This window comes from Heloderma suspectum, chromosome 7, assembly GCF_057233095.1.
Source record: "Heloderma suspectum isolate Gila_16-S chromosome 7, 16-S_ref, whole genome shotgun sequence".
Lineage (NCBI taxonomy): Eukaryota > Metazoa > Chordata > Lepidosauria > Squamata > Helodermatidae > Heloderma > Heloderma suspectum.
This window is the reverse complement of record NC_139464.1, coordinates 49,951,457-49,978,816: the sequence shown is the minus strand read 5'-3', so window position 1 is coordinate 49,978,816 and position 27,360 is coordinate 49,951,457. Positions and strand designations below refer to the sequence as shown.

Here is a 27,360-nt window from a genome sequence, read left to right as displayed (position 1 = left end):
TTTCTCCTCCTATGTTTTCTCTTCTTCCTAGGTATCCCAGCCTCCGCTGGAAACAGTTTAGACTCCGTTCAAGACGACAATCCACCACACTGGCTAAAATCTCTTCAGGCTCTCACAGAGATGGATGGCCCCAGTGCTGCCCCAACACAGACCCCCCACAGTAACCCCTTCAGCACACAGATTCCACTGCACAGAGCCAGTTGGAATCCCTACTCACCTCCTTCAAACCCTGCCAGTTTCCACTCTCCTCCCCCTGGCTTTCAGACAGCATTCAGACCCCCCAGTAAACCCCCCACAGATCTACTACAGAGCTCAGCGCTGGATCGTCATTAGGAAAAGTTCAAAAACATTAGAAATGCAGGAATTGCCCCACCCAGACTTCCTACACCTACCCATGGCCCCTCCTCCATATCTTTCTTTCTGAAGAGTCCAGTTCCTGATCAAAACTCTTTCCCACCAGCCCCCAAATGCAATGCAATCACAGGGTCATAACCATATCTTTTTGTTAAGTTTCTGCTGAGCCGGTGCTTGAAATACACTGTTTAAAAACTATTTCTTTAAATATACTAAGGAAAAAAAGAGAGAGAGAAATCAAAGTGCATAAAAGAGAATATTTTCATAAATCTTTTGCACATAATTACTTCAACCTAGCAGAAAATGTCAAGTTGACAGTAGGGAAAATAAGATAAAATTCAGAATCAAATGCAGAGATGTAAAAGCAGTTTAATTTAAACAAGAGATTCAAGATACGGGGAGAAGCAGTGGCCTAGCATTTATTTTTCATTCTGTGTGTTGATATTCAGGGAAATAGCTTTTTTTCTCTTTTGGAAGGGTGGGACAATATTGTCAGTAAGAGGTTTGTCATGAAGTAGGTTGAAGGACAATTTGCCTGTAGAAATAACTGACATGTTGCTAAGAAGTGGTTTAACAGAGGGGATTTCTTTTAATTTTGGCTTTAGGTTTCAAGTAAACGTAATGTTTTAAAAATATTCACAGATTTAATACCTAGCATATACATGATATAATTATAAGCAGCTGAAACACGAGTGATATTTACTTCAGTCTTTCTGTCTCCTTGTCAGTCTCTCTTTCTTTTTTTAAAAAAATTCACCTGATTAAGTCACTCTGGGATAGCACTGCATTGGGGCCACATGATCACCATCAGGAGCGCAACCTTTGACGACCTCTGCCTGCAGCTTTTACTTAACCTTGTAGTTTCTGGACGTTTGTGCAGTATTGAAAGACAGGGAAAAAAAGAAAACAGATAAAATTAAACATGGTTATAACCTGACGCTAAAACTAAAAACAAGGAAATGTACCTCTTTCTTCAGAATTAAAACTAAAATCTTAAATAAAACAGAAAACTTGATGACAGCTTTTTGTGAGGTCTCCTCCTTTTTTGGTTTTGTGTGTGTATGTTTTTGTAAATTCCCATGGTGAAGTTGAGACTCCGTATGCCCCATGTGGCTATTGCCTTCCCCATCCTAGCCCCCTCATTAGCCTTTATGTGCTATGTCACATAATGATTGTCTGTTTATCTTATTTTTTTTCCCAGGGTTTAGCCTGCTAGTTTTTTAAACATGCAGAGAATTTCCAAAGCAGATTACAATATAATTTAGTTTACACATTACTTTAGGGTACACCAAAGAGGCTAATTAGATTGTGGCCATTTGAACCTTATTGATTTCTGATTAAGTGGAATCCCCTCAAACTGTTTCAATGCATGCATTTAATATAATAAAAAGTTTAATTTATTTAAGGAACAATGTTACTACATTGGATCCAGACTTCATTCCTTCTATCTACAGAAGTTGTTTGATCCAGCAGAGGGATCCTGCTGGCAGAAGGGGAGGAGGGAACTTTCTTATTTCCCCTTCCCTGTGCAGCTGCTTGTGCCCTCCGAAAAACAGCTCCAAAGGGTCCCCCAACCCTCTTGAGCAGATTTCCATAAGGTGTAAGTAGATGCTGGGGGAGGATGGAGTTAGCAAAAGTTGCCTCCTCCCCTTCTGCCAGTGGGAATGCCCCTTCAGAGGAATTCTTCCCACTGGCAGAAGCGAAGTATGGATCCAGCTCACTTATTTCTGCTTTTCTTACTTTAACAAATTCTTTTTCACTATAGATAAGGCAATTTGTCACACAAAGGCCCAGTTCAGACATGACAATCCTGGTCCAATAAGCCATGATTTATCAGCCCAGGAACAACCTGTGTACCCACATACTCCCTTCCCTTCCCTACTCCTCTTGTGCACCTGGGTTCAGCAAAGCTATCTTGACTTCTTAAGCCACACTTTCCTGTGACATCTCAGGAAGCTGGTTTAAAGGTTCCCTGCAAACTGGACTATAAAGCTTGGGTGCACAATGGCAGGAGGGAAAGGAAGGGGCTTGGAAGGAGCACACAGGCAAGCAAATAGCTCACAACCATGGTTTATTGGTCTGGGATTAGTATGTCTGAACTACACCAAAGAGTTAAAGGTTAGCGCAGCCTTCCCCAACCTGGTGCCTTCCAGATGTTTTGGATGACAACTCCCATCATTCCTGACTATTGGCCATGCTGACTGGGTCTGATCTAGAGGGCACCAGGTTGCGGAAGCCTAGCTTAGAGGGATATACCGGTTGCATTTTATTTTATTTTTTAGCTTGGTGCCTAATATTTGTCCTTTATGGCTATGCCCCTGTGCAGCCCCAGTGCCTTCACTGATTGTGTTGTGCTAGTGGGACCCACTGTTGGTACAACAGGCCTGGAGCAACCTCAGAACCAAGCCAAAATGCTTGTTTCCAGAACAGGATATGGCGGTGAATTTCTTTTCTGCCAAGAAGTGTTTTGGCTTGTTTCTGACTGTTTTAGGAAGCACTAGCTTCCTCCTGCACCTGCAGTGGGTCCTGCTGGTGCACAGGCAGCATTGGATGCTGCCTTGTGACTTTTAAGTCTGGAGAAAGCAGTGGTGAGTCAGTATTTAACTTTTTTGTAAAAGCCAAACTGATCTTAAAGCTAAATTAAAATGCACATGAAAGTACAAGCAAGAAAGATCCTGCTTTATGGATACGGTACATAAAAATGTGATTCTTGCATTTTCATGCACGCTGCTTTCTCATCGAAGGCTAAAATCATATATTGGCGCTCACCCAGCCTGTCATTGCTTCCTGCAGAGATGAATACTCCAACTTGCTCCTCTAGAGGTCCTGATTAACTGGTAGCATTCTGTTTTATATCTTTGCCTCCTTTGATATTCCTTTCATCTTGAAGAGTTCAGATCACTTGAAGACCAGCCCAAGATTTATAGAAACAGGTGAAAGATCGTCCTGGATATGTCCTTGGATTTTTCTGGGGCGTCATTCTTGGAACCTGTCCTATAGAGGTGTGTCTGGGTAAGCATTCAGACATGCAGCTTTCCACAGGGGAGAAAAAAGTGGAAGATCCAGCTAACCATGTAACTTGCCATCTTACCCTGACTTTGCTGTTACTTGCAATATTGGTTGCTCTGCAAACAATAGATCCATGTAAGAAAGGAACAGGATAATTTGGGGGTTGGGGGTAAATATGGCCAGCTATAGTTTAAAATTAGTAAGATTTTGATCTGTAACAAATATTCAGGAAGAAAAATAGCATTGGTTATATACTTATTACACATCTAGGGGTTGCATTTTTTAAAACAAGTTCCTCTAACACGAAGACTATTTCTAGGCGTTAGTTTAGAGTACACTGGAGATGGCACGTATTCAGGAAAAAATAATTGGTATTTAAAGATTAGGCTTTTTTATCGTTCCTATTTTAATTCAGTCTTCACAACTGATACACAGAAAGCCAAACTGCATGGTGATTTTGTTTTTATTTTTCTAAACCTTTGTCTTGAATAAACATCTTATGTGTCAGTGCATTTATGGTCATGAACAGCACAGGCTGAGTTTAAAATCTTTTGATTCAAATTAGATTTCAGCTATGAACTCATTGGATGCTCTTAAAGAAGCAGTTATATCTCTGACTCCACTTCTGTCTGCAATATGGAAATAATATATTAACTTCTAGGACTATTGATAATGAGTGCGTGTGCGTGTGTGTACGTACACACACACACACACACACACACACACAGAGGTTTTCCAAAGTAGGATTATATTAAAGCTTCTGTGTAAGCTGCTGTCTATATAAAAGTAGGAAATATATTGGACCTTAGAAAAAAGGGTGTTTGAGGGTGTGTTTTTAGCAAAAATTGCAAAGTGATTTATCCAGCATGGTCCCTTGTGCCTTGCAACCATAGAGCCAGCACAGATGATATACTGCAGCCAGCTGATCTGCTGGAAGAAGTTGGCTGCAATCCTCCACAAAGCTTCCTGTTTCACATGACTCACCTCACATGAGTAGAGCATTCATGTGAGCAGTTATTTCCAAGAGTTAGCCAGCTGCAGTAACATCTGCATGCACCAGCTTTTCTTTACATTGGGAAAAAATAAGCACACCTATCTGTTCTTGTTTTGTAAATAAGCAATTAAGAATGGAAGTATATTGCCACAAATCTATTGCCAGAACTAGTGCATATGTAATCTAAGATTATGAATAGTTATCCTTTCAAGAGATGTTAATAGAAAGTGTGATTTTAATTTACTAATGAACTAGAGCTGACAATAGATTTTAGATTTACTTAATCTTCGTTGCAAATGCATTAGCATTTGACATATGATATGCCTTGTAGAATATTTTTATATCATTTTAGTTAACACAACTTACAATTCTTGAGTATAATCAGGATCTTTTCCTCAGCCCTTGCTTTTGTGTATAACCCTATGCCTAAATTTAGGGTGTACGTTTAATCCCCTGACTGCAATGCATCAAATATTTTAATTTTTGAAGGAGTCAATTCACTGTTCCCGTAGTTCTCTTGTTCAGACAAGTCTCTTCGTGACAAATTCTTGTGAAAAAGATGGTGGCAGCTCCAGTAGATGGTCGGGCCCAGATTCTAAAACTTCATGGAAAGTATAGGGTTTTCAATCATGTCCTTTGATTCCACTTGGGATGTATAGTTTGGTACGAGTTGTTTTTTTACCTTGCATTCTGCAAATATAGAAATGTTCCTGGTTGCCACTGAAGATTCCCTCCACCCCCCGTTCAGAGTGCTCCAAGAGAGTGAAAGGAGGTTCCTCCACTTCTATTCTGTCCACGTGTAGACTTGTTCTGTGCTCACTGCTGTTGAGGTACTCTTTATTCCCCTGTTCAGACTTCTCTAGCAATAGGAAAGACTTGGACTGTGTGTATCAAATCTTAAGTTTTCTAACTAGGCAATCCTATACATGTATACTCAGAAGCAAGCCCCACTAAGCTTAGTGGGGCTTGCCGCCAGGTAAGTGGGTAGAGGATTGCAGCCTGACTAGTAAAACTCCCCCACGATCGAGTCCATCAGTGAGACATAAGCATCTTAGATGTATCTTACAAATATTGTGCCACTACCCTTTCAGTCTAATTCTTAGCTGATCTCTGTCTGACGAACTCAGTCAGAGGAAAGACTCACTGTGCTACTGTGCCTTACTCCAGAGACAGGTCATTTTTCCTTCGGCTGATAGGCACACTTTCCTTAAGGAATGTGCCAAAGTACCACAGTAGTTTTCATACTAGTTGTGTTGGTGCTTTCAGTGAGAGTGACAGGCTTAAGTTTTGTGTTTTTTTTAATGAGGGAACAGCCACTCTTGCTGCTCTGTCCCAGTAGCCCTTGGTGCAACCTAAAATCTATTTAGTACTGCACACTGAGAGGCTTTAAACAATATGCCCTACATTTTTTCCTCCTCTCTTTCTCCTACCCCCCCCCCTCAATTTTGTTTTAATATCCAGCCTGAAGTTCTGGATAATTTGAAAGCTTGCTCATAACTTTTGAGGTATTGGTTGGTTCTAATGATTTGGGATTTTTTTTTCTAATCAACCAACACAGCTACCTACATTGGGGGGGGGGGGTTGTACGCTTGTGTTGGACATGCATCCCTGGTTCACCCACCCCGTTTTGGCTTAGTTATGCTGTTCCAAGGGGGGAAATTAGTAAGACACCATCCTGCTTTATTGGTGGATAGAATTACAAGGACCGGCAATGTCTTGATGCATGCAGCTTCCTTGTTACACCACTGGAGTCCAGTTGCTTCCTTAAGTTTTGGGAGGACACAGGCAGAAGATAAAGTACTTCATCTTAGTTTCAAGGCGGTTCGTCTCCCCCCTTGGTTGTGGTGCTTATTTTTTTGCTCAGTCCAGATGCTGACACAAACCAACAGCAATATTCTCAAGAGTGTTAGGAGAAGTCCTGTATCTGTGACTTGTGACCCATCTAATCCAGCATCATTTAAGTGGCAAGCTACCAATTGGGACTTGGAGATACCAGTTGCTCGTTACTAGTCCCAAATCTCAGGTAGTTAGAGAAACTATGTCTGAACTTTGAGACAGCTTGGAGACAAAGGAAGCGCTTCTTCACCCACTACATAGTTAAACTGTTGCAAGCTGTAATAACCACCAACTTCGATAGGTTTAAAAGGGAATTAGACAAATTCGTGGAGGATAAAACTATCAATGGCTGCCAATCAGGATGGCTACATATTACCTCTGGTATCTGAGGCAGTGTGCCTCAGTATCCCAAGTACCATTGCTTGGGAAATATGAGCAGGAGTGCGCTATTACATGCATGCTGTGCTTGTGGGCTTCCCACAGGCATCTGGTTGGCCACTGTGGGAACAGAATGCTGGAGTAGATGGGCATTTGGTCTAATCAAACACGGCTCTTAATACATTCTTAGCTTGTATTTGTCACACGGCTTGCAGTCACCACTATATATTGAACTATTCATGGGAACTATTGTGGGAATTTTGTAGGTGGCTTTAAAAATTGTCTGTCAGAACATGTATTCTATGGTGGTACTGTCTGCAAAGACACTGCATGCCTTTGTGACACATTTGAATCAGCACTGGGTCTGCTTCTTACCTTTTCAATGAATAAACCTGACATGATAGTAGGGGGTGCTTCTTAATTCTGGCCTATCAAGTTGGTCACCTGGCTATTGTGGAAACACTCAACATTGGAGCGACAGGTCAGGAAGATTCATAGCAGTGAAATGTAAAAATCCAATTTTCCTTTTAGAGCTTCCATTGTTACGTAATGGCACATACAGTATTTTCAGAAATGTCTTTCAGTCTCAAACAAGCTGCCTATAGTACTTACTTCTCTATTTTATTTTACATAAAGGTGCCTGCAGCAGAAGGTTTTCTATATGTGTTAACTATATATAGTGTACAGAGGCAATTCACATCTACTGTTTGTAATGAAGTGATATCTGTGATTCCAAAGCAGTGTCCCTCAGTGCTTGTTCAAGTGGCTAAGTCCTTCAAATCTCCTATAATAAACAGAGGGCAAGTCTTGCGGGAGATTGGGGTAGCAAGGTTTCACATTCAAGGGAACATCTGGTTTCTGAGGTAAACGAACAAACACAAGAGGCAGATGTGACAGTGCCTGGCTTCAGAACAACCTTTGGGAAGATGTGGATTTCGGAGCATAAGCTTTGCAGAGCCCCTTTCTTCAGATTCTCCAGACTCCTGTTAGGAATAAAGCACAAGGAAAGTGATAGTGAGAAAAAGTGTGACTGGATAGCTATTCAGTTCACTTTAAACAAAATGTTCTGCATCTAAAGGGAGACATTTCGATTATGTGCTTGTGGTATTATGAATTCCCAGCCACCTCAAGACAGTTTTCAACAATATTTGTCATTTGCTGCTTGGCGGGGCATGGCAGCACGACTGCTACATTCAGTGAAGGACAGGTATATGTATCCCATACTGGATCATGTCTACACACCAATATTCAAAAGCTTGGATTGGACATGTAGGAAGCGGGTCTTTCACTTATGCCTTATTCCGGACAGCAGCGTTTCTGGTTACCATACCTCATAAGAAGAGGTCTTCCTGGTAATGTGAGCTTGGCATGATTTAGCAGATTTGATACTACCACCATACCTCTGGCCCACATACTGATCCTGCTAGTCTGGCATCATGTGGACCAGCACTGATTAACACAATTTCCAAAGGTCTTCCTGGTTATTGTGCTAAGCAATCTCAACCGCACCACCCCCCAAAAGCACCCTTCTGTATATTAGCTGCATCACAATAAGGCCTCATAGTGAATATTATGCTAGCTGTCTTGAGTTCTCTTCTTTTTTTGATAGGCAGGGTATACTTTTTAAAGAATAAACTAAATACAAAACTGCATAAAATGCAAACAAGGGCCCCGGACCTTCCATAATGCCATTTGGGGGTCATGGTCGCTTAGTAGACCTCAACAGCACATGCGCACAAGATTCAGCCCAAGGCAATATGCTCTTATTCATCTGGGGAAACACGAGAACTAGCCTTTTTTTTTTTTTTTATACCTTTAAAAATAACTATATTTTTAGATAGAGTGATAAGAGTGTGCTCGTGCGTGCATGTGTAAAAGCGAATATGGTTGATTAGAAGAGGGGAGGCCATTTTTGCTGTTTCTCCCCTGCCCCTGCAGACCCCAGCACCATCTCCCGCATGGTTCCAGCGGAAATCCTGCACTGGATTGAAATCCTGCTGCAGATGAAAGGAGCCCTTTGCAAAAGGTATGGTCTGGATCCAAGCCAATGAGTTGCTTTGAGGACCAAAGCTTTGTTAGGCATCCATCCTTTTAGCAATCTTTTTTTTAAATATAAGACAAGAGGGTCAGCCAGCTGGGTTCAGATGGAACAAGAACTTTCTTCCCTTGTCTTAAAATACCTATCCATGGATCCAGGTTTGATCACCCAGAATAAATTTAAGTCAATAACCCCAGTGATGGCTCCCTTCTCACAGAAGGAACTTAGGCAAACATTGGACAAAGAATGGGAAGATCCTTTCAAGATTTTTTCACATGGTTCCTTCCTACATTCTCAGATAATCTCTAGAATAAACAACCATCAAGGACGGTGTCAATATTTTGGCTTAGGACTTTTTTTTTTCTGTAGCAATGTGATAGAATAAGACAAGCTTTAAAAATTTTCTGCAGCCCCAATATTTGAATTTTGAAATGTGTCAACTGTCACCTTGAAGAGAAAATAATGTGGAGCCAGGCCTGGGCCTACTTTCAGGCATTAGGCTGTGTGAGCTGCCTTTTTAGGCCCCAAAGCTATCACTGTTTGGGTCTAATGGAGATGAGAAAGCGAACAAATATTCACAGAATGCAGAGGGGGATTGTAATACTTCGTATTGGGTAAAGGACTAATAAAGAAAGGAAGGGGTCCAGGCAGTAGGTAGGCTACTTTGGCAGGCTAGGTAGTTTCACAAATATAGTGTAGCTTGTACAGGAAGAACTGCCAAGATCGTATATGGTATTACAGGCCAATAGCTTTGGAATACTTGGTTACTGCATCCTGCCAATGCCCCAGGATGTGAGCAACTGTAGAGGGTAGAGGTGCAATAGTGAAGCCTGCGATTGTGCTTCATTTTCCCAAAGTGACTTCTGCTCTTCCCTGTCTCCTGCTTCATGGAGTTGGCTCTCCCAACTTTGAATTTCCTCCTTGGTGGTTGCCTAAAAGATTAAAAATATGCCGGTTTTTTTCTAGCAAGACAAGTGCATTCTGTCAAGATATTACTAAATCCAAATTAGGGAAATAAGCTTTCATTGTCAGGGTTCTAGCCCCTTCCCTCAGCTGGATAATATCCAGACCATCACTGAAATGTTCCTCTTGTTAAAATGTTTGCTCCTAAAGAGATAGAGGGCTTTTCTACATGGAGCTGTTGATCTGCTGTATCTACTTTTGGTTTTGTTGCAGAATTGAGATCCAAGGACTACGTGTAGAACATTTCCTTTCCTGCTTTTCTGCTACATAACCTCTAGGTGGCACTGTGGTATAGCAGCATAGTACATATACACAAGTGGGAAAAGCGTTTTCTTTCGTTTTCACGAATGAGCTTTTCTACAGGAGGCATTTATTGTGCACTCGTCATTCCCTACACATGGTTGTTTATGGGTTCTTTAGATGACATCGTGACCCTCCAGTTTCACTACTGTTTTTAAAGGGCACTCTTGATTTTTTTTAGAGCATGGAAAATGCAGTATTATTTGTGGAAGTGAAACAAAACACTATTTTATTAAATTTTTATATCGCCCAATAGCCGAAGCTGTCTTTCCACTTGTGTATTTGTGCTATCCTGCTATACCACAGTGCCACAAGGTTATATAGCAGAAAAGCAGGAAAGGAAACACTCTTTGTGTAGCGCTCAGATCTCAATTCTGCGACAAAACCGAAAGTAGATACAACGGATTAACAGCCCCATGTAGAAAAGCCCAATACCGCATAATCCCTGCTCTAAAAAAACTTGCCAAAAGTGCTCTTTTAAAAACAGAAGTAAAACTAGAGGGTCATGACATTGTCTAAAGAACCCATAAACAACCATGAGTAGGGAATGACAAATGCACAATAAACGTCTCATGCAGAAAAGCTCAGAGTAAATGGCATAGACTTTTAATCCCTTTTTCTAGGAAGTCATCAGGATTCATAGCCTATTCAATAGTAATAGTCTCCTAAGGCATTATAAGGGGTGAGGGGAACTTCCTCAATTCTTTCTATTAAGATTAACTAAGGGCGCAATCCTATGGGATAGGCGGCCGCCTCCAAACTTGGAGGCAACCACCTATTAAATACAGAGTAGGAGAAGTACGGAGGGGAACATTCCCTCCGCTCTTCCCCTGCCCAGCATTTGCAGCTAGACAGCCGATTTCAGCTGTCTAGCTGCGGGAAGGCGGAGTGGGGGAGGAGGCTGCTGGGCGACACATAGGATATGTCGTACTGGCATTTCTGCCTTCCCCACCCTGGAATGCCCCCTGGAATGCCCCGTTTTGGCCTCTCCACACTCTTCTTCCGAGTGCGGGACTGTTCTGCGCTGCCTGCAAGGCAGAGTGGAAAAGGGGGGGAGTTCAGTTCTCCGGGAACCGACCTCAGTGCATGGGCTCCAAGGTCGGTTCCCGGAAAACCACATATCCTATGGCCGTCTACTGCTGACTAGCAGCCAAATGATTGTGTAGTTTGCCTTCTAAGGGCACAGTCCTATTGATTGCACCCTCTGTGATCAGAGGCCCCCAAACTCAAGAGGCATTTGATCATCCAATGCAGGGTTGGAGGAGCGGTAGAGGTGATCATTCCTTCCCCATCCTCCCACCCTGTAGATTTTGCTAGATGGGTTTTAGCCCATCTAGCGAGGGCACTTTGGGGGGAAAGGGAAGGACAGTGGAGGAGGGTCAGGAGAAGTCTTAGCACTGGCCTCTCCTCTCCCCACCCTTGGAATGCCCCCTTTCTGCTCCTCCAAGGTTTCTTTTCCAACCTTGGAGGGCAGGTGGCATGGTTCTTTCTGTGTCAGCTGCAAGGGGGTGGGGAAGGAGGGGCAGATCTCTGACTCCCCCTTCCAAGGTTGGAACGCTGTCTCTGACCTTGGAAGGGCAAATCTGAACAACCCTATCGTCCCTGGGATGTTCGTCCAGGGGCCATTGGATTGTTCTCTCCAGCTCCTGCTATTAAAGCTTTCCTAATAGATCTCTCTTCCCCTCCCCACTTCCAATAGTATATATAAATGAACTTGTAGATATTGTTGATATGGAGTATATCTTTTGTTAAACTAAATTTGAGGGAACTTGTCTAATTCATCTATGGGCTGGTTTAACAATAAGGCTAAGTATACTATAGAATGGGGTCACTGTTGTAGTGCAATTGAGGTGCCCTTTTCTTTACTGCTTTAGGATTTGCTTCCACAAAATGGCTGGGAATTGTCTCTCAAATACGTGAAGGCATACACAAAATGCAAAATTGTGCAATGCTGAAAACTATAATGATAAAGATGTGACAGATTTGTGGCTCTAGCTGCTGGGTTTTCACAATTTGTTTGAAAGAACACCTTTTCTTTTTAAGTGGAAATGGCTTCCTTCAGGTCACCTTGCTGTGAGTTCTATGAGTGGCTGAGACTGTGTTTGGAGACACCCACCCAGCATACGAAATGCTGGCAGTAAAAACACAAAAGCCGGCTTTACGTCTTTTTTGTCTCTAACAACAGTAATCACTGCTGTAGGCTTAAAAAGGTACGTATATGGCAACTACAGCATACTCCAATCCTTGATTTTTATGCCATTTCTATTGTATCACTCTTTCCTTTTTCATTCTGCATCCATGTATACAACCTTTTAGTCACTTTTGCATGTCTCTCAGTGTGGGCAGCCAGTTAAGCTAAGTCCTTATGCAGTGGCAGAGGGGGTATTCCAATGGGACAGTTTCCAGTTTGATCCCTCAGCCAGCAGGTGGCAGTGTGAGCTTAGCCATTTGCTCAAGTAGTTAGTTTATATGAGCTATATGAGGTAGAAACTTAACAGCCGAAATATTTTGGGTAGGTGGGGGGGAAATCTCATTGTGCAATATGAATGCTACAACCAATAAAAGAACAAGGTGATAACAGCATTCAAATGTTGGCTGCTGTCAGGAGCACCCTTGCTGCATTCTGAAATCCTCAAGTAGCCAGAATCAACACACAGATGACAGGGCTCTTTTCCAAGGCTTTATTTCCATTCAACCTAATGACGCACATATACATACACATACACACACACACACACACACACACACACACAATATTTATTCCATTTCTATACCACCCAGTAGCTGAAGCTCTCTGGGAGGTTTACAAAAAAGCTTACAGATGCTAATTGCCTGAGCCTAAAATGAGGGAAACTTAAGAGAGCTGCCTACTTGGGGTTTCTAGCCTTAGTGAATCAGTTGATCTCCATTCGGAGGTAAAGGCAGGAAGCCTCTGAACTTAAGGGCTAAGGGGCGAAAGTCCACCCCTTTCCCGTGGGGCATCGGGGCGCAGCTGTTGACGTCGCGCCAAGCGGGCTGAGCGCCTCCTCTAGGCGCTCTCCATCTCCTGCTTTTCCCTACGCCGGTGCCTAGCATCCCGAAGCTCCAGTTGTCCCTCCCCCTGCCTGCCAGGGTCGCTACCACTCTCAGGAAAGTGAGCAGGGAGGGGCTCTCCCACTGGCGGCGCCTCTGAACAGCGCGCAGGTTCCTCTCCCACGGTCTCTATCTCTTTCTCAGAATGAGAACTGCTTTGGGGCTCTCTGGGCTCCGATCCAACCCTGACAGCTTATCAGATCAGCACTGCTCTGCAAACAGCTTAGTGACTGAATTACAACAGAATCCAGAATTCTTCTAGGTTTAGTGTTTTGGGGACAACTAAAATAAAATGCAACTCTCTCCAAAAAAAAAAAAAGCCTTTGTAAACATCTCATTCAACATAAGATACTTATGCTGTGGTTTCAGCTAAGGGGGGAGGGGGACGCTTCTTTGCAGTTATTTGTTTATAAGTCATGCTATGAACAGACAGTGCAGAAGGACAGGAGTAAAATAATGCAATGGCCGAGTTTAATTAGTGCTTCCATAATTAATTAATTTAATTAGTAATGCATGCACTGGAATGATATATTTGGGTGGCTTATATATTTACATATGTATCTATAATTAGAAACATATAACAGCAGAGTAGTTCTGAGTAAACGTACACAGTCCCACTGTATTCTGTGGGATTTACTGCCATATAAGTGTGTATGGGAAGTCAAGTGCATCTCTTGTTGTATGTCTCTAATGCCAATTACTCCTAGCCCATATGTGAAAACGTGAAGGGGCAGAATAGCAATTGTGTGGATGCTCCCTTTAAAACTGGAATCAATCACTTAACCAGCAGAGGGAGTTCTGTTTCGTATATCCTAACACAAGTATTATGATGTGGATTAATGCTTGAAGGAATATTTTTGTGAAAGCCTCTTACAGTATCCACCTTACTGAGTCATGCCTGGTTTGTTGCCAGACAGGAATTTTGTTTTTCAACAACCTAACATAGGTGAAGGCCATAGATATAGGCCACAGACATGTGTTCTTGGAGTGGGGGCCAGCCCTGCCACTCCCTCTCCCTAGGCCTAGAACTAGCGTAGGAGTGGATATGGGACCTTAGTAACTGCACCCAAGCTGTTTCACTCCCTGGACTCATAGAATAGCTCACTAAACTGGAGCTGGAATGGTAAGGGCACAATCCTATGCATGTTCAGACAGAAAAAAGTCCTACAGCTCCCAGTATTCTCCTGCCAGTAGAATGATATAAATGAATAAATTATTGAAGCTCAGGCAGGGACTATTGAGAATCAGGGATCAAATAGATGGATGAGCCTGACCAGAGCTATCCAGTAAACAATCTCTCTCCCCCTCTCTCTCCCCCTCTGTGTGTGTGTGTGTGTGTGTGTGTGTATATATATATATATATACACACACACACACACACACACACACACACCCTTCATATATTGCTGGTTTCCCAGTTTATAGATTTTAAGTCATAGGATCTTGGTTAAAGCCAATGCCTTGACAAGGGCTGTTGGGGAAGATGTCTGTTGGAAGAGCTCCTATTTCCACTTAGGTCCCTCACTGATGAGCCTCGTGTGGTGCAGAGTGGTAGGCGGCAGTATTGCAACCGAAACTCTCCCCACGACCTGAGTTCGATCCCAGCGGAAGCTGGGTCCCAGGTAGCCGGCTCAGGTCGACTCAGCCTTCCATCCTTCCGAGGTCGGTAAAATGAGTACCCAGCTTGCTGGGGGAAAGGTAGTCACGACTGGGGAAGGCAATGGCAAACCACCCCGCTACAGTCTGCCATGAAAACGCCAGCGAAAGCGGCATCCCTCTAGGAGTCAGCAATGACTCGGTGCTTGCACAGAAGGAACATTTCCTTTCTCTCACTGAGGCTATTTGGGTCTTCTGTTCTCCAGGTAATGGGCGGTAACTAATATTGCTGCTGCACTCCTGCCATTTCTGTTGTGCTTAAAGAATCCGCTGCTAGCGCAACAGGAACTAGCGCTTCTGACAGAAATCCTGGACATGAGCAGATGCTGATTTCTAGAATGGGACCAGTCACCGCTTCAGGATCTTTTAACTTCCCATTGCGCTAGCATTGGGTCCCACTAGAGCAGGGGCGGCACTGGATACTGCCCAATTACTGTAAAGCTAGTGCCTTGACAAAGACACAAATCAAAGGGCTCTTTGTCCATGTTTGAATAGCAGACAACCATTGGCCATGAGCCAGAGATAGCTGAAAATGCCAATGAGTCATCAATAACACCATTCAAATTGCTGAGCTGAAAGACACCTGGTTGCAACAGTTAAATAATGGTTTTGACAAGAAAGCAACATTTGCTTCATAAACGCTGTCCAGATGGCAGTAATACTCCCCCAATACAGCAAAAAATCAACAAGGCTTTTTTCCATATGTTGATGGCTTTTCAAAAAGGGAACTGAGCAGGAAGGGACTTAGGTGGAAGACTTGGAAGAAATGGCAATAAGTGATTGTGCCATAGTTCAAGAATAACCTAATCCGCAAAGTGGTCCATTTCAGTGTTCTAAGCCTAAGGTTGCCATTGAGAATTCAAATGGTCCATCTGAGATCAATACTCTTAACAATTCTAGGGAATCAGTGCAGTTGCTGAGAAAATCTTTACTATGAGAACTCAGGTCAAACAAGCAGGTTTTGGATCCCAAGCCATAGTCTTTATGATATGTGCTTTGAGCCTGGCATATTGACAATTGCTTCTCCAGCAACGACTCTCAGTTTCACAGAAGAGGCTGCAGAAGAGGGGTGTCAGGGTTCCCCTTATGGCCTGGACCCCCTGAGCAACTCCTTAAGGATCTCTTGCCTCCTTAAGAGTTCCACCTTCCTTCTTTTAAACTTCCCTTTCCCAATAATGTGAGGTTTAGGTTGTAGACATGGGATGATTGGCACGTCAGACACCTGCGTGTTAACCACAACAGTTTACTGGTAAATTAAAGCAAGCAAATTACAACTAAAGGTATTTACAGAATAAACCTGAGTGATACAAAAGGCATTAAGAGAAAATAAAGCTTGCAAAAATGCAAGTTCTTCTACCCTAGCTGCACTTAGACTTCTCCAGGCTGCTTCTTCCTGCTGTCTCTTCTCACACACTGGCTCTCTCTCCATTTTTATCCCCTCCTTCCCCAAAACCGAAAGTAGTGTTTCAAACCTGGAGAAATGAAGCCTAACTCAGGAAAATGAAACTTAACCAGGGAAATGAAACTACTCTTCTCAGGGTTACGGCCTCCCAACAAAAAAAACCCCAGGCCTCTAAGCCTGACTTTTTTCCTTGTCTCTGTAGGCCTCAACTCCATGAAGTTACAAGACAGCTTTAAAAATGCTGGTTTTGTTGTTGTTGTTGTTCAGTCGTTCAGTCGTGTCCGACTCTTCGTGACCCCATGGACCATAGCACGCCAGGCCTTCCTGTCCTGCGCTCTCTCCCGGAGCATGCTCAAGTTCATATTCATTGCATCCGTGATGCTATCTAGCCATCTCATCCTCTGCCGTCCCCTTCTCCTTTTGCCAGAAATGCTGGTTGCTCCTTATCAAAAGCTGAAATTGACCGTTGCTCTTTAAAATAATTGGACCTGCTGTTGACATTCTTCTTATGGAAACTAAAGTAAATGATGGTCCTGTAGGACAGATCCCCAGTGGGAATAGGTCACTGAATGATAACATCTCTAGCCAACTCCTGGGGGAATCCATGTGGACTATAGGGAATACGGGGAGAGTTTAAATGATGAGTCTTCTGCGTTTACACCTGGGGATATGACTCATGATTTTGCCTTAGAAATCCCTCTCAACGTGATACATCATTACACAATCTGAATACAACTCAGCCTTTATCCTCTTCCTGAAACTACTATTGAATTGAAGCCCCTGAGGCAACCAAAAAAAAAAAAAAGGGATTCACCATATTGTCCATTCATAATTGAAGGGTAAAGGATCTGCAAGGCTCCTTAATAGGGAAACAGACATTACTCCAGGACTTACAAGATTTATCGTAAACGGGGATGCAGAGCCTCCAGTCCGCAAGCCTGATCCAGCCTGTGGAGGTTCCATATTTGACCTATGGATCCCCCTTGGGCTCCCCCAGGTGGTGGTGTTTGGCCCCAAAGTCCTGTCCCCTGCAGGAATCTCTGCTTGGAGATAACAGCAGGGATGCACGCACCAGCCGGGTGGCTCTGCGCAGCACACAGCGCCCCCAGTGGGACAATGCGCTCTGCACAAAGCCTCAGGGACTCAGTCAGCACTGGGAAGAGCCGCTGCTTTTGCCAGCATCGGCCACGTGGCTTTACGCAATGCACCCCCCCCCCATGGGAACAATGCGCACTGCACAAAACCCCAGGGTTTTGGCCAGCACTGGAAGGAGCAGCCACTCCTCCCAGAACTGGTCCAGTCCCTTTCTGTATACTGAAAGAGGCACAGTCTCTCTTCTAATGGTCTGGAATGTTGAATTGGGTTTTAAATATCCTAAAATTGAGAGCAGCACACTCAGTCCCATAAACTGTTACTGGAAAGAGGGGCCATCCCACTGAGTCCTCATCTAATTACTGTCAATTGAAGAAGAAGGGTTTTTGTTCCAGGGGAAGGCGGCTTGTGCAATTTTACAAGGAGTAGGATAGAATATTTCATCTGCACTGTTACGGGGTAAAAGAAGATTTTCCTCATTGCCCTTCCTAAATAATAACCCATTCTGGCATTCTTCTATGGCTGGGACTGGATCTCGTATCTCTATTCAGGTTCAAAAGGACTCAAAATTAAACTAAGGCCACATCAGAAGAAGCAGAAAGAATGGACTTCTCAGAGCTGACAATAATAAGTTCACACAGACTCCCTTCATGAAGGGAAATAGGGAGGCTACCCAGTGTTTGGATGGAAAGATAAGAGATGGAAATCATGATCAGGTCCAGCTATTTAATCATTTTCATTATCTTAGTTCAATCATTGATTTACTGCATTATCTGAATGTCTCCTACCTGCATGCCAACCTTCAAATAATCTCTTAGAATGTTGAGGGTTGGAGAATTTGATTCATTATTTTTACTATTTTTGCATTTTCTTCAGTCTTTGGAGTTTTATTGCTCTCCTGGAGATAAGATTACTGGAAGCTAGCTCAGTTTCTGTTCATGGTTAAAAATCAAGAGAAGCACCAGCCCTCAAAACAAGAAATTTGGACCAGGTAGTTGGGGCCTTGTAGTGCTAGTCTCAGTTAAACTAGATATTGAAATTGTTGCATTGAACTGGCTCACATGCAAAGTTTTGGAGGTAGCTCTGCTTTGTGGCTCTTGTTTTGGCCAACTCATTTGCTTAAATATTTATTTCCCCCCAATACTACTTCATATGATGAAACTAGGACTCAATTATATAATATTTCAGGAGGCTACCCAGAAGTGGATCTTATTCTCTGTGTGGACTTTCATGCATGGATAGTACTAATTATCTAGCAATCAGCAGAATGGTAGGTTCAGATATAAAAGGATACTCCAATGCAGGAATGGTTCTCCTGGGATAAAAAGGTGAATGAAACTGAACAAGCATTGTTTAATTTAATGTTTAAATGTCAGTGGGGAGAGCAATCCTATGGCCGCTAGCCACTGCCTAGACAGCCATAGGATTTTTCGGTTTCTGGGAATGAACTGGGTTCCCAGAAACCACACTCCCCTCCCCCTCCCCCTTGTAGCCAGTGCAGTTCTTTCCATGCTGCTGTCATCTCTGTGCTTGTAAATGCAGCACGGAGAGGGTAAAAACAGGGTGTTTCTGGGGGAGGAGACCATGGAAGTTCTCTCCAGTCCCTTTCCCTCCCCCTCCCCAAGCCGCAGTTAGATGCGTGAAAATGTGCATCTAGCCACAAATGCAAGGCAGGTAAAGCGAGGAGGAGAGGATCTCCTCTGTCCTCCATCCACCCTGCATTGGATAGTCAGTAGCCTCCGATTTCAATAGGATTCTGCCCTTAACTTTTAAGTACTTGGTTTAAATGGGAGTCTTGAGGATAACACAAAGACCTATTTTACATATTTTTCAGACAGGAGAGCCAGTGTTGTGGACTACATATTGTTTACCTCTTCTTTAAGGACAAATGTGATACAGTTGACAGTAGAAAACAGAGCAGAAAAAGATCACCTACCTCTTAAGTTGACAATGTTCTTTTCTAGCTGTCAATCTCAAATAATGAGTGAAATGAATGGCACGCTAGTGAGTGAAAAATGACTGAAATGGTCTATTAAGATGGTCAGGAAATTAGGTTTCTATCATCAGATGGAAACCTGTTAAACTTTAGACAGCAAAGTGTGGAAGGGCAAAGAAACATAATAGAAATACTTCAAGGAACATTTACCATCTTGAGACCATATGTATCCACTGTCTGTTCGACAAAGAAGAAGAAAGTATGATCAACCACTTGGTACAATAAGGAATGTAGGGCAGGGGAAAACTTCCTATCCAAACAAATTAGGGAAGCTTGATTAGAAAAAAAAAACAACAACAACAGAGGAAACTAGTGTAGCCTTATTGTCTCAACAATAGGCTTATAAAAATCTACTCAAAACGAAGAAAAATGACTGAAATGGTCTATTAAGATGGACAGGAAATTAGGTTTCTATCATTAGATGGAAACCTGTTAAACTTTAGACAGCAAAATGTGGAAGGGCAAAGAAACATATTTTTTATATGGAAGGATGGAAAGATATTGGACAGGTATTAATTGACAAGGATGAAGGCAAATTTTGGAGACTTGTGGCAATAGGGGAAATAAGGGGAAATTGGAGGAAGCCCTTATCTCCCCAAATTCCCCAGTTCTATAAGTCTTCACACTGAAGCACAAGTGTGGCAAGTATGACATGCAGATGCTTCAAAATGAACAATCGCTTATCTGCCCTCCTGGAAATGCACTGTCTAATAAGAAAGATGTACCAATCACCTCCTTGAATGCTTGGAAGTGGCTCTAAGAGAAACGCAACATGTGAGGACAGAACTGAGAGAAAGGGCTAAGCAGCACAAAAGCCATAATAATGTACTAAACTTTCTGGACATTGACCAGAAAGTTTAGTACACTCTGTTTTTGGTTAGTCCTAGATGTCTGACTTACGCACTTTCTCACTTGTGGGCCTAGTTATGGTGAATGGGTCTGATCTGGGATATAGATTAAGTCTAGAGCTACTTACTCTTGAGTGGTTTCGCTCCTACATGCAGGTCCCCTCAGCATTCTGTCTCGCAGGCAACAAGCAGCGAATGAGATTGACATGGTAACAATGATAACTCCACTGATGAGAGAAGCAATGACTGCCACCCGGAAACCCTTGTCTAGGGGCTTTGGGATCACTAGGGCAACAAAAAGAAACATGCCTGTTATGAATCTTACATTAGCTGAAGTATGCCTGGAATGCTGCCAGCCACCAGCCAGTAGCACACAATGTAACTTTTCATTTTGATTGACAATTTTCTAGTCCTCATTATTGCACAGAGAATATGCGAAAAGATGCCCTCTTTTTATGCAAAGCCCAAGAATTCAGAAATAAGTTTTGAACTGATTCATCTCCAGCTTGCCTTCACACTGAGGGGGAGAGTGACTCCAGTAAGAGATGCTTTCTTTAAGCAGGCAGGTCAGCTTTCCATTGCCCACAAGTTGATGTCCCTCTTTGCACCAATATGTGATAACAGAACCCAGGGAGCTACCAGAGCCCTCTGTGATGAAGTAAAATCCATGGCTTGGAGGGAAGAGAGTGGTGCACTGAGCTACAACAGATACAATTAAAATAAGTAAAAGTTATTATGGAGAAGCACAGAACTTTAGCCATCAGTGACTGAACTGCGGAAGTCTTGCAGAGTCATTTGGTCAGACTGGTGCAGCAGCCGCTTTTATCTGTATAGGAGCTGACTTATAGGTGGCTTTAAAAGGGGATTAGACAAATTTATGGAGGAAAAGGTTATCAGGATGGCTATATGCTACCTGGCTCCAGGAACAGAGGCAGCCAGTGTGCCTCTGAATCCCAGGTGCTGGAGAACATCAGTGGAAGGGGGGGCGGGGGGATGTTGTGCTTATCTCCTGCTTGTGAGCTTTTTATAGGCAACTAGTTGGCCACTTGGGGTCACGAAGAGTCGGACACGACTGAACGACTGAACAAAAGTTGGCCACTATGCTGGAGTAGAGCAGGATGCTGGAGTAGATGGACCTTTGTTCTGATCCAACAGGGCTGCTCTTATGACTTTTCATGCTCAACTGTATGCGTGCAGAAAACACTACCTGAAAACATGTGGTGGTATGTGTGTGATGTGTATTATTCCCCTGTGTAGACTGCGCCTTCCATTATTCACCTGATCTGTTGTGTAAGCAAAAGCAAAGACCAGATGTACTGAATTTGTGCATCCGGCCCTGTCTCTCGTTATGTCTCCTTTTAAAGCGAGGAAAGGAAATCTGACCATGATTTTGAAGGCTTTCCAGCAAAAGCCTTTTGAAGGCTTCCAGCTGGTTTTCCATAACTGCAGTTGCTGCCTTTTCTGATGCCTCAGTTTCAGTGATGCCATTACTTCTGTCAGGAGTATCACGGACTTGAGAAAGTAGGTAGGGACACTTGTTTTAATCAGAAACGAAGTTTTTTTGCGGTCAAGAGTAAGCATGGTTCAATGCTCGTAAGTGGGTTAGCAAATTCCTTCAGATGGCAAGCCCTACCAACTGTGACAGAAAGACAGATTTAGGACACAAACCTGTGCATGTTTAGACAGAAAAAAGTTCTACTGCTCCCAGCATTCCCCAGCCAGCAAGGAATGCTGGGAGTTGTAGGACTTTTTTCTGTCTAGGCACACATAGGATTTCACCCTTAAAATAGTAAGTATGAATTTGTCATCCAAAATGACCCAGGCAATGCAGTCCTATACAGCCCTATACAGAGATAAGTCCTACTGAGTTCAAGTGAGATCTACTTCCAGGTAAGTGTGTATAGAATTGCAGCTTAAAGCAGCAGGCCATGAGAGAACTGTCTGGCTTTGAACAACATATTTAGCTAGCTAGCTAGCTAACTATCTCTCAACTTTATAAACCACCCTTCTTCCACAAGGGATCTCAGCACTGAACAAACTAATCAATATAAAAACCATACAGTCACACATTAAAAGGCAAAATAAAACAGCAACTCTTCAGCCAGGAAACCCAAACATAAACACAACCATCAATCCAGAAATTTAAAATGGTAAAATGATAAAATATTTAAATGCTTGAGCAAAAAGAAACATTTTAATTTGGCACCAAAAAGAAAACCAAGTTGGGGACAATGGTATCTCCTTTTGGGGGGCATTCCAAAGATGAGGCTCCACCACAGAGAAGGCTCTCTCCTTTGTAGATGTATAGTGTATGTCTGTTTCCCACTGATGGTATTCAGAGAAGGGGCTCCTCAGAAGATTTTAGTCCACAGGCAGGATAATATGGGAAGAGGCATCCCTTCAGGTACTGGGGCCCCAGCCCATTTAGGGCTTTAAAGATGATAACCAGCACCTTGATTTGGGCTCAGTAGCAAATAGGGAGCCAATGTAATTCCACAAAAATTGGTGTAATATGGCACCATCAAGATGAATCAATCAAAATTCTGGCTGCTAAATTTTGCGCAAGCTGAAGCCTCTGCTTCATTTTCTGAACCAGCCTGGATGTTACCAGAGCTATCCCTATCCAGGAAAGGCTGCAGCTAGTAAACCAGCCAAGGTGCTCCAAGCCACCAAGGCCGCTTTGTTCTCTAGTGACAATGAATCAAGAAGCAACCCCAACCTGCACACCTGTTTCTTCAGAGGGAGTACAACCCCATCCAGAACTGGCAGAACATCCACTATATGGACCCAAGAACCGCCAGCCCATAGTGTCTCCATCTTGTCAGCTTGAGTTTATTGGTCCTCATCCATTCCATTACTGAGTCCAGACAGTAGTAACTTAGTAGTAAATTACAGACAATAGTAATTTAGTAGAAGCTAATAATTACTACCCAATTTAGTAGTAAATAGTTCACATAAGCCTAAACATCTACTTTCTCCTAAGTGCACCCTTTTGCTAGGATATTGGTTTGTCTCCACTGGGGGGCTGCTGTTGGTTTGGGAAGCTGACATTGGCTACCAGTTCTCTATAGAGCAGGGATGGGGAATGTGGAGACCTCCAGATGTTGTTGAACTGCAGTTCCCAGCGTCCTTCACCATTGGCTATGCTAGCTGGGGCTGATGAGAGCTGCAGTCCAGCAACATCTGGAGGGCCACACCTTCCCCACCACTGCAAGGACTGGAAGAACATTTGGTCAAGAGTCAAGACAGCCCATGAAGTTAATTGTGGCTGGAGATCATGATTCTGCATTAAAATTAGTGCAACAAGGGTGCCTGTCTCCTCTAAAACTCCATCATGTATATATAAACCTTGTTCACCCAGGTCTTGGAGAAAATGTGTGTCCCTAGGCTCACTCGCAGTGGAGCTGGCCAGTGGATTCAAGTGCACAAGAAAATTAACCATTATACAAAGAACCTTGTCTCCCAATTGCAAGCTGGCTCTGGAATATTTGACCCTGAGAAAAATGTATTCTGTAAAGACCTGGTAATTTCTTTGGTGATAGCAGAGAAATTGAAAACTTGTCTATTTGCATTTCACGCTGGCACAATAGGATTTGAGACTGTGCTCTAACTGGGCGGGAAGGATGTGCTGGGCCTGTGTGATCAAGGGTTTCTTTAAATTGGATACCTTTAAAGTAAAGTGGTTTCAATTCATCACATTTCTTAACCATTATTCATTGATACAAAGATACATCTCTTATCACAAATAATTTTGGACAAGACTGCATCGTAGGATCATAGAATAGTAGGGTTGGAAGGGGCTTTCAAGACCATCGAGTCCAACCCCCTGCTCAATGCAGGAATCCAAGTCAGAGCATCCCTGATAGATGGCTGTCATATTCTCTCTCTCTCTTGTTGTTCTTATTAACAGTTCATTAGATTTTTTCATTTTTCATTCCGATACAAACAGTAAACTCTTCCTCCCACTCCTGCCCCCATTTTGTCCCCCATTAGATTTTCCCGCTCCCTTTTTCTATCGTCATGTATTTGAAGAGTAAAGGTTTCATATCTGTAAGTAAAATCATTAAGCCAAAAATTGGATAAATTAATAGTTACATAGAAAATAATTAAATTAAAATTATATTTAAAAGTTGTGTCAAGCACTTTTCTTTGCTAGCCTGCACTGGTTTTGCAGTAGATCACATTATTCTGCATATAATTCAAGAAAACTTTCCTATATTAATTATAATTTATTTTGTTTTAGTAATATGGTGTAACATACCTTTTCATGAGCAGTTAAAGTCAGTAGATCCTGAACCCAACTGTTGCTTTCATGTGTTGTAGGAAATCGTAGAATCATAGAAATAGCAGGGGCCTATAAGACCATTGAGTCCAACCCCCTGCTCAGTGCAGGAATCCAAGTCAGGGCATCCCTGACAACTGACAAGTGGCTGTCCAGCTTCATCTGGAATGCGTCCAGTGTGGGAGAGCCCACTACCTCCCTAGGTAATTGGTTCCATTGTCGTATTGCTCTAGCTTAGCTGTTAGTGTAGCCTTACTAAGTCATGCAGCGTGCCCCTCTGCCAAGTCCCATTTGCCTGGAATCTATCCCACTAAGGCATGGGCATCTTTAACACTGAGTGAAGTTTCCAGGACCAGGTTTATCCTGGTTAAGACCTCAAAGCAGAAGTTTATTGGGCAACTCTGTAACTTATGCACTAGATTAGCCTGCGAACTGTTACACTTCCAGCACTTATCCTGTGAGATGCCCACAATCTCTTTTGCCAACAAAAGTCATAGATTCTTTGCTAATGGGGACAACCTTTCATTATATCTTGCTCAAATATCCCCATGCCTGCTCCTTTGTAGTGTGTTATGCAATTCTGTTATTCTTTGTTATACCTAAAAAAAATCCTTCCACAAACAGGTGGGTTTTTGTTGTTAAAAGATAGCATGTATGGTAGGAAGAGAGGAGACAGAATGACAATGTCCTAAAAGCCCCCTGAGAGTAGTTAACTCCTCCTCTAATGGCTGATTCTCCCATGCAGGTGCTCACTCAAGACCACTTTTTCTTCTAACCAGACTTCTGGTTTCACGGGGCTGGGGTGGGTGGGTTAAAAACTGCTTGGCAGAGCATTTGCACAAAATACCCATGCAAGCACCTTTTCCCCTTGTATTTTGACTTATGCAGAAAACAAATGAGGTTGGGAACCCCATGTCTTCCTCATAAGATGTAGATCTGCCCTCGGTGTACCCACCCTGGAAAAACTTCATGGAACTACCAATACTTCACACAGGAGGGAAAATGTTATGCACAGATTTATGCTTGGAATAAAACAAATACTTCTGTTTATTTAAAAGAGTGAAAATTCAAACACTGTTGAATATGAAATCAGTGGTAATTCTCTCTGTTCCAACAAAGCCAGCATTTTTGCTGAAGATACAGCAATATCTTTACTAGCAAATTTGCACCATACTGACAAAACAACCCACTTATACTCAGTATTAACTAATGCAGAACAATTCCTGCCTCCTACTTCAACTCTCATAATCACTAAAGTGGTTTACATTGTTCAGGTCAATTATAACTGTGCATTGAGTGTGTGAGAGAAATCTATACCTCTGACCCCCACTGACAGTTTTAAGAGTTAATATTATGAATGTTGTTAGTGTTAATGTAACAGAGTAGTTAAAGGGTGCTTAAGGGGCTCTTAATGAGTGACCGTGAGCCATGGTTTGAATAAACTCTTTCACACAGTTGTTGTGCACATCAGACACACCAGATGTGGCCGCTGGCTGCAGGCCGGAGGACAGAGACAGAGACACACACGCAGAGTACCTGAAAGGTTGGCCTGTGGAATGGCCCCATTTGCAGTATCTCTGAGGATTGCCTTTATGCTAGTCTCCTCTCCAGGGATGGTGGCTGAGGATTCAAGAGCTTCATTCAAGGTAAACTCTAGGCAGTTCCAAACCAGCAGGCAAAAGGCTGTATGGGCCTGGGATCTTTGTTTCTTCATATCTCGAGCCTTTGCTATGGCATCGTGGAGCTCTCCCAAGAGCGTTTAAACTTGTGCATATATTTCCCACCTCTTTACTCAAAAACTGAGTTGGCAGCAATAAGCTGGATTTTAGGGCTTTAAGCCCTGTGGAGGAGAGCCCGCTGGTTCTCCACGGATCAGCTGCCACTCTGCAGATTCTTAGAAGGCTGAAAGAACCCACTTTTTGCCACAAAAAATATTCTCTTTGACTGTCCTCTCTCTCCATCCCCACCTCACCCTCCATACAGTCATGTGTCCTTGCATGGTTCTGTCTCCCTTTTTCCTTTTCTTTTTTCTTCTGCTTTTTTCATTTCTTTTTTTTTTACTAGGAGCCTAAGAAGAGCCATGCTGGATCAAACCAGAGGTCCATTTAGTCCAGCATTCTGTTCACACAGTGGCCAACCAGGTGCCTGTGGGAAACCCTAGATTAGGATACGAGTGCAACAACGCTCTCCTGCCCATGTTCCCCAGCAACTGGTGTACATAGGCATACTGCCTCTGATACTGGAAGTAGCATACAGCCATCAGGACTAGCAGCTATTGATAGCCTTATCTAGGGCTGCATAAGAAATTTGTTTTAGTTTGTTTTTGATTAGGATTAACCCAGATCATAACTGAACGACTCGAATGCATTCTGCAGTTGAAGTCTGTATATTTTCAAGCTTGCAATTGATTCGCAGACTAAAATCAAATGTATCCAACAGCATGCATATGTTGGAAAATGTGCATGAAAAATGCATGCTTTTGAAAAATGTGCACACCCACGCTTTAATCAATGGGAGAATGTCAAGAACTGTGCTCCCTGTTGAGTACTCTGGCTGAGAGATCATGTTGTGATATAGACACCTGTACATAGTGATGTCAACACCTGTGAATTTGTTATCTCGAGACAGTCCCAGCAGTTCCAGCACTCAAGGCCAAAGGAAGACCTCATTAATCGGGCCAAATTATCCCAGCTGTATTCCTGTATGTGAGAAAGTGCCCTCTCCCTCTTAGAGCTGGCCTGGGATTGGTTGCAAGAGATCCCCGAGTTGCCAGGGTCTGGAAGATAAAAAGGGGAGACTGAGAGCTGCCTAGTTGTCTCTACCTGCTTGTGCTGACTTGCTTTGGCCTTGTGAGTTCTTGAATCCTGGTCGGGGCCCTGCCCTGTTGAGAGACCCTTAGATCGGTAATGTATCTGACAGGTTTAGCTATGGTGTTGTTATTTTTGCTGCGGGTATTGTTTCAAAAGTTCTTTGTGATTTTCTGTATTACTTTTTACCCCTTTTCCCTTTCCCATATTAATAAACTACTTGTCTACCTCTAGAGTTGTGTGTGCCTCCTTCCAGGTAAATCTCATTACTAATTTCAGTGCCTTCTGGCTGAGTATTTTGCTACTGTGTAATGTTAGAGGCTTGGGGTTTAA

The 27,360-nt window shown here is 43.0% G+C and overlaps 1 protein-coding gene and 1 pseudogene across 10 annotated transcripts in view; one reads left to right on the top strand and one right to left on the bottom strand.

The window, feature by feature from the left end:
* The window catches only part of CNOT4 (CCR4-NOT transcription complex subunit 4), a 74,337-nt gene extending 65,986 nt beyond the window's left edge, over nt 1-8,351 (top strand). For all 10 annotated transcript variants that reach the window (XM_084810136.1, XM_084810132.1, XM_084810134.1 and 7 more), the window contains one exon: nt 32-8,351. In XM_084810136.1, coding sequence (XP_084666262.1) covers nt 32-333 — 302 coding nt within the window. In that variant the 3' untranslated portion in view covers nt 334-8,351. The remainder of the gene's footprint in view (nt 1-31) is intronic.
* LOC146339754 (uncharacterized) lies at nt 7,319-25,934 on the bottom strand (annotated as a pseudogene).
* Between the last annotated feature and the right edge of the window lie 1,426 nt (nt 25,935-27,360).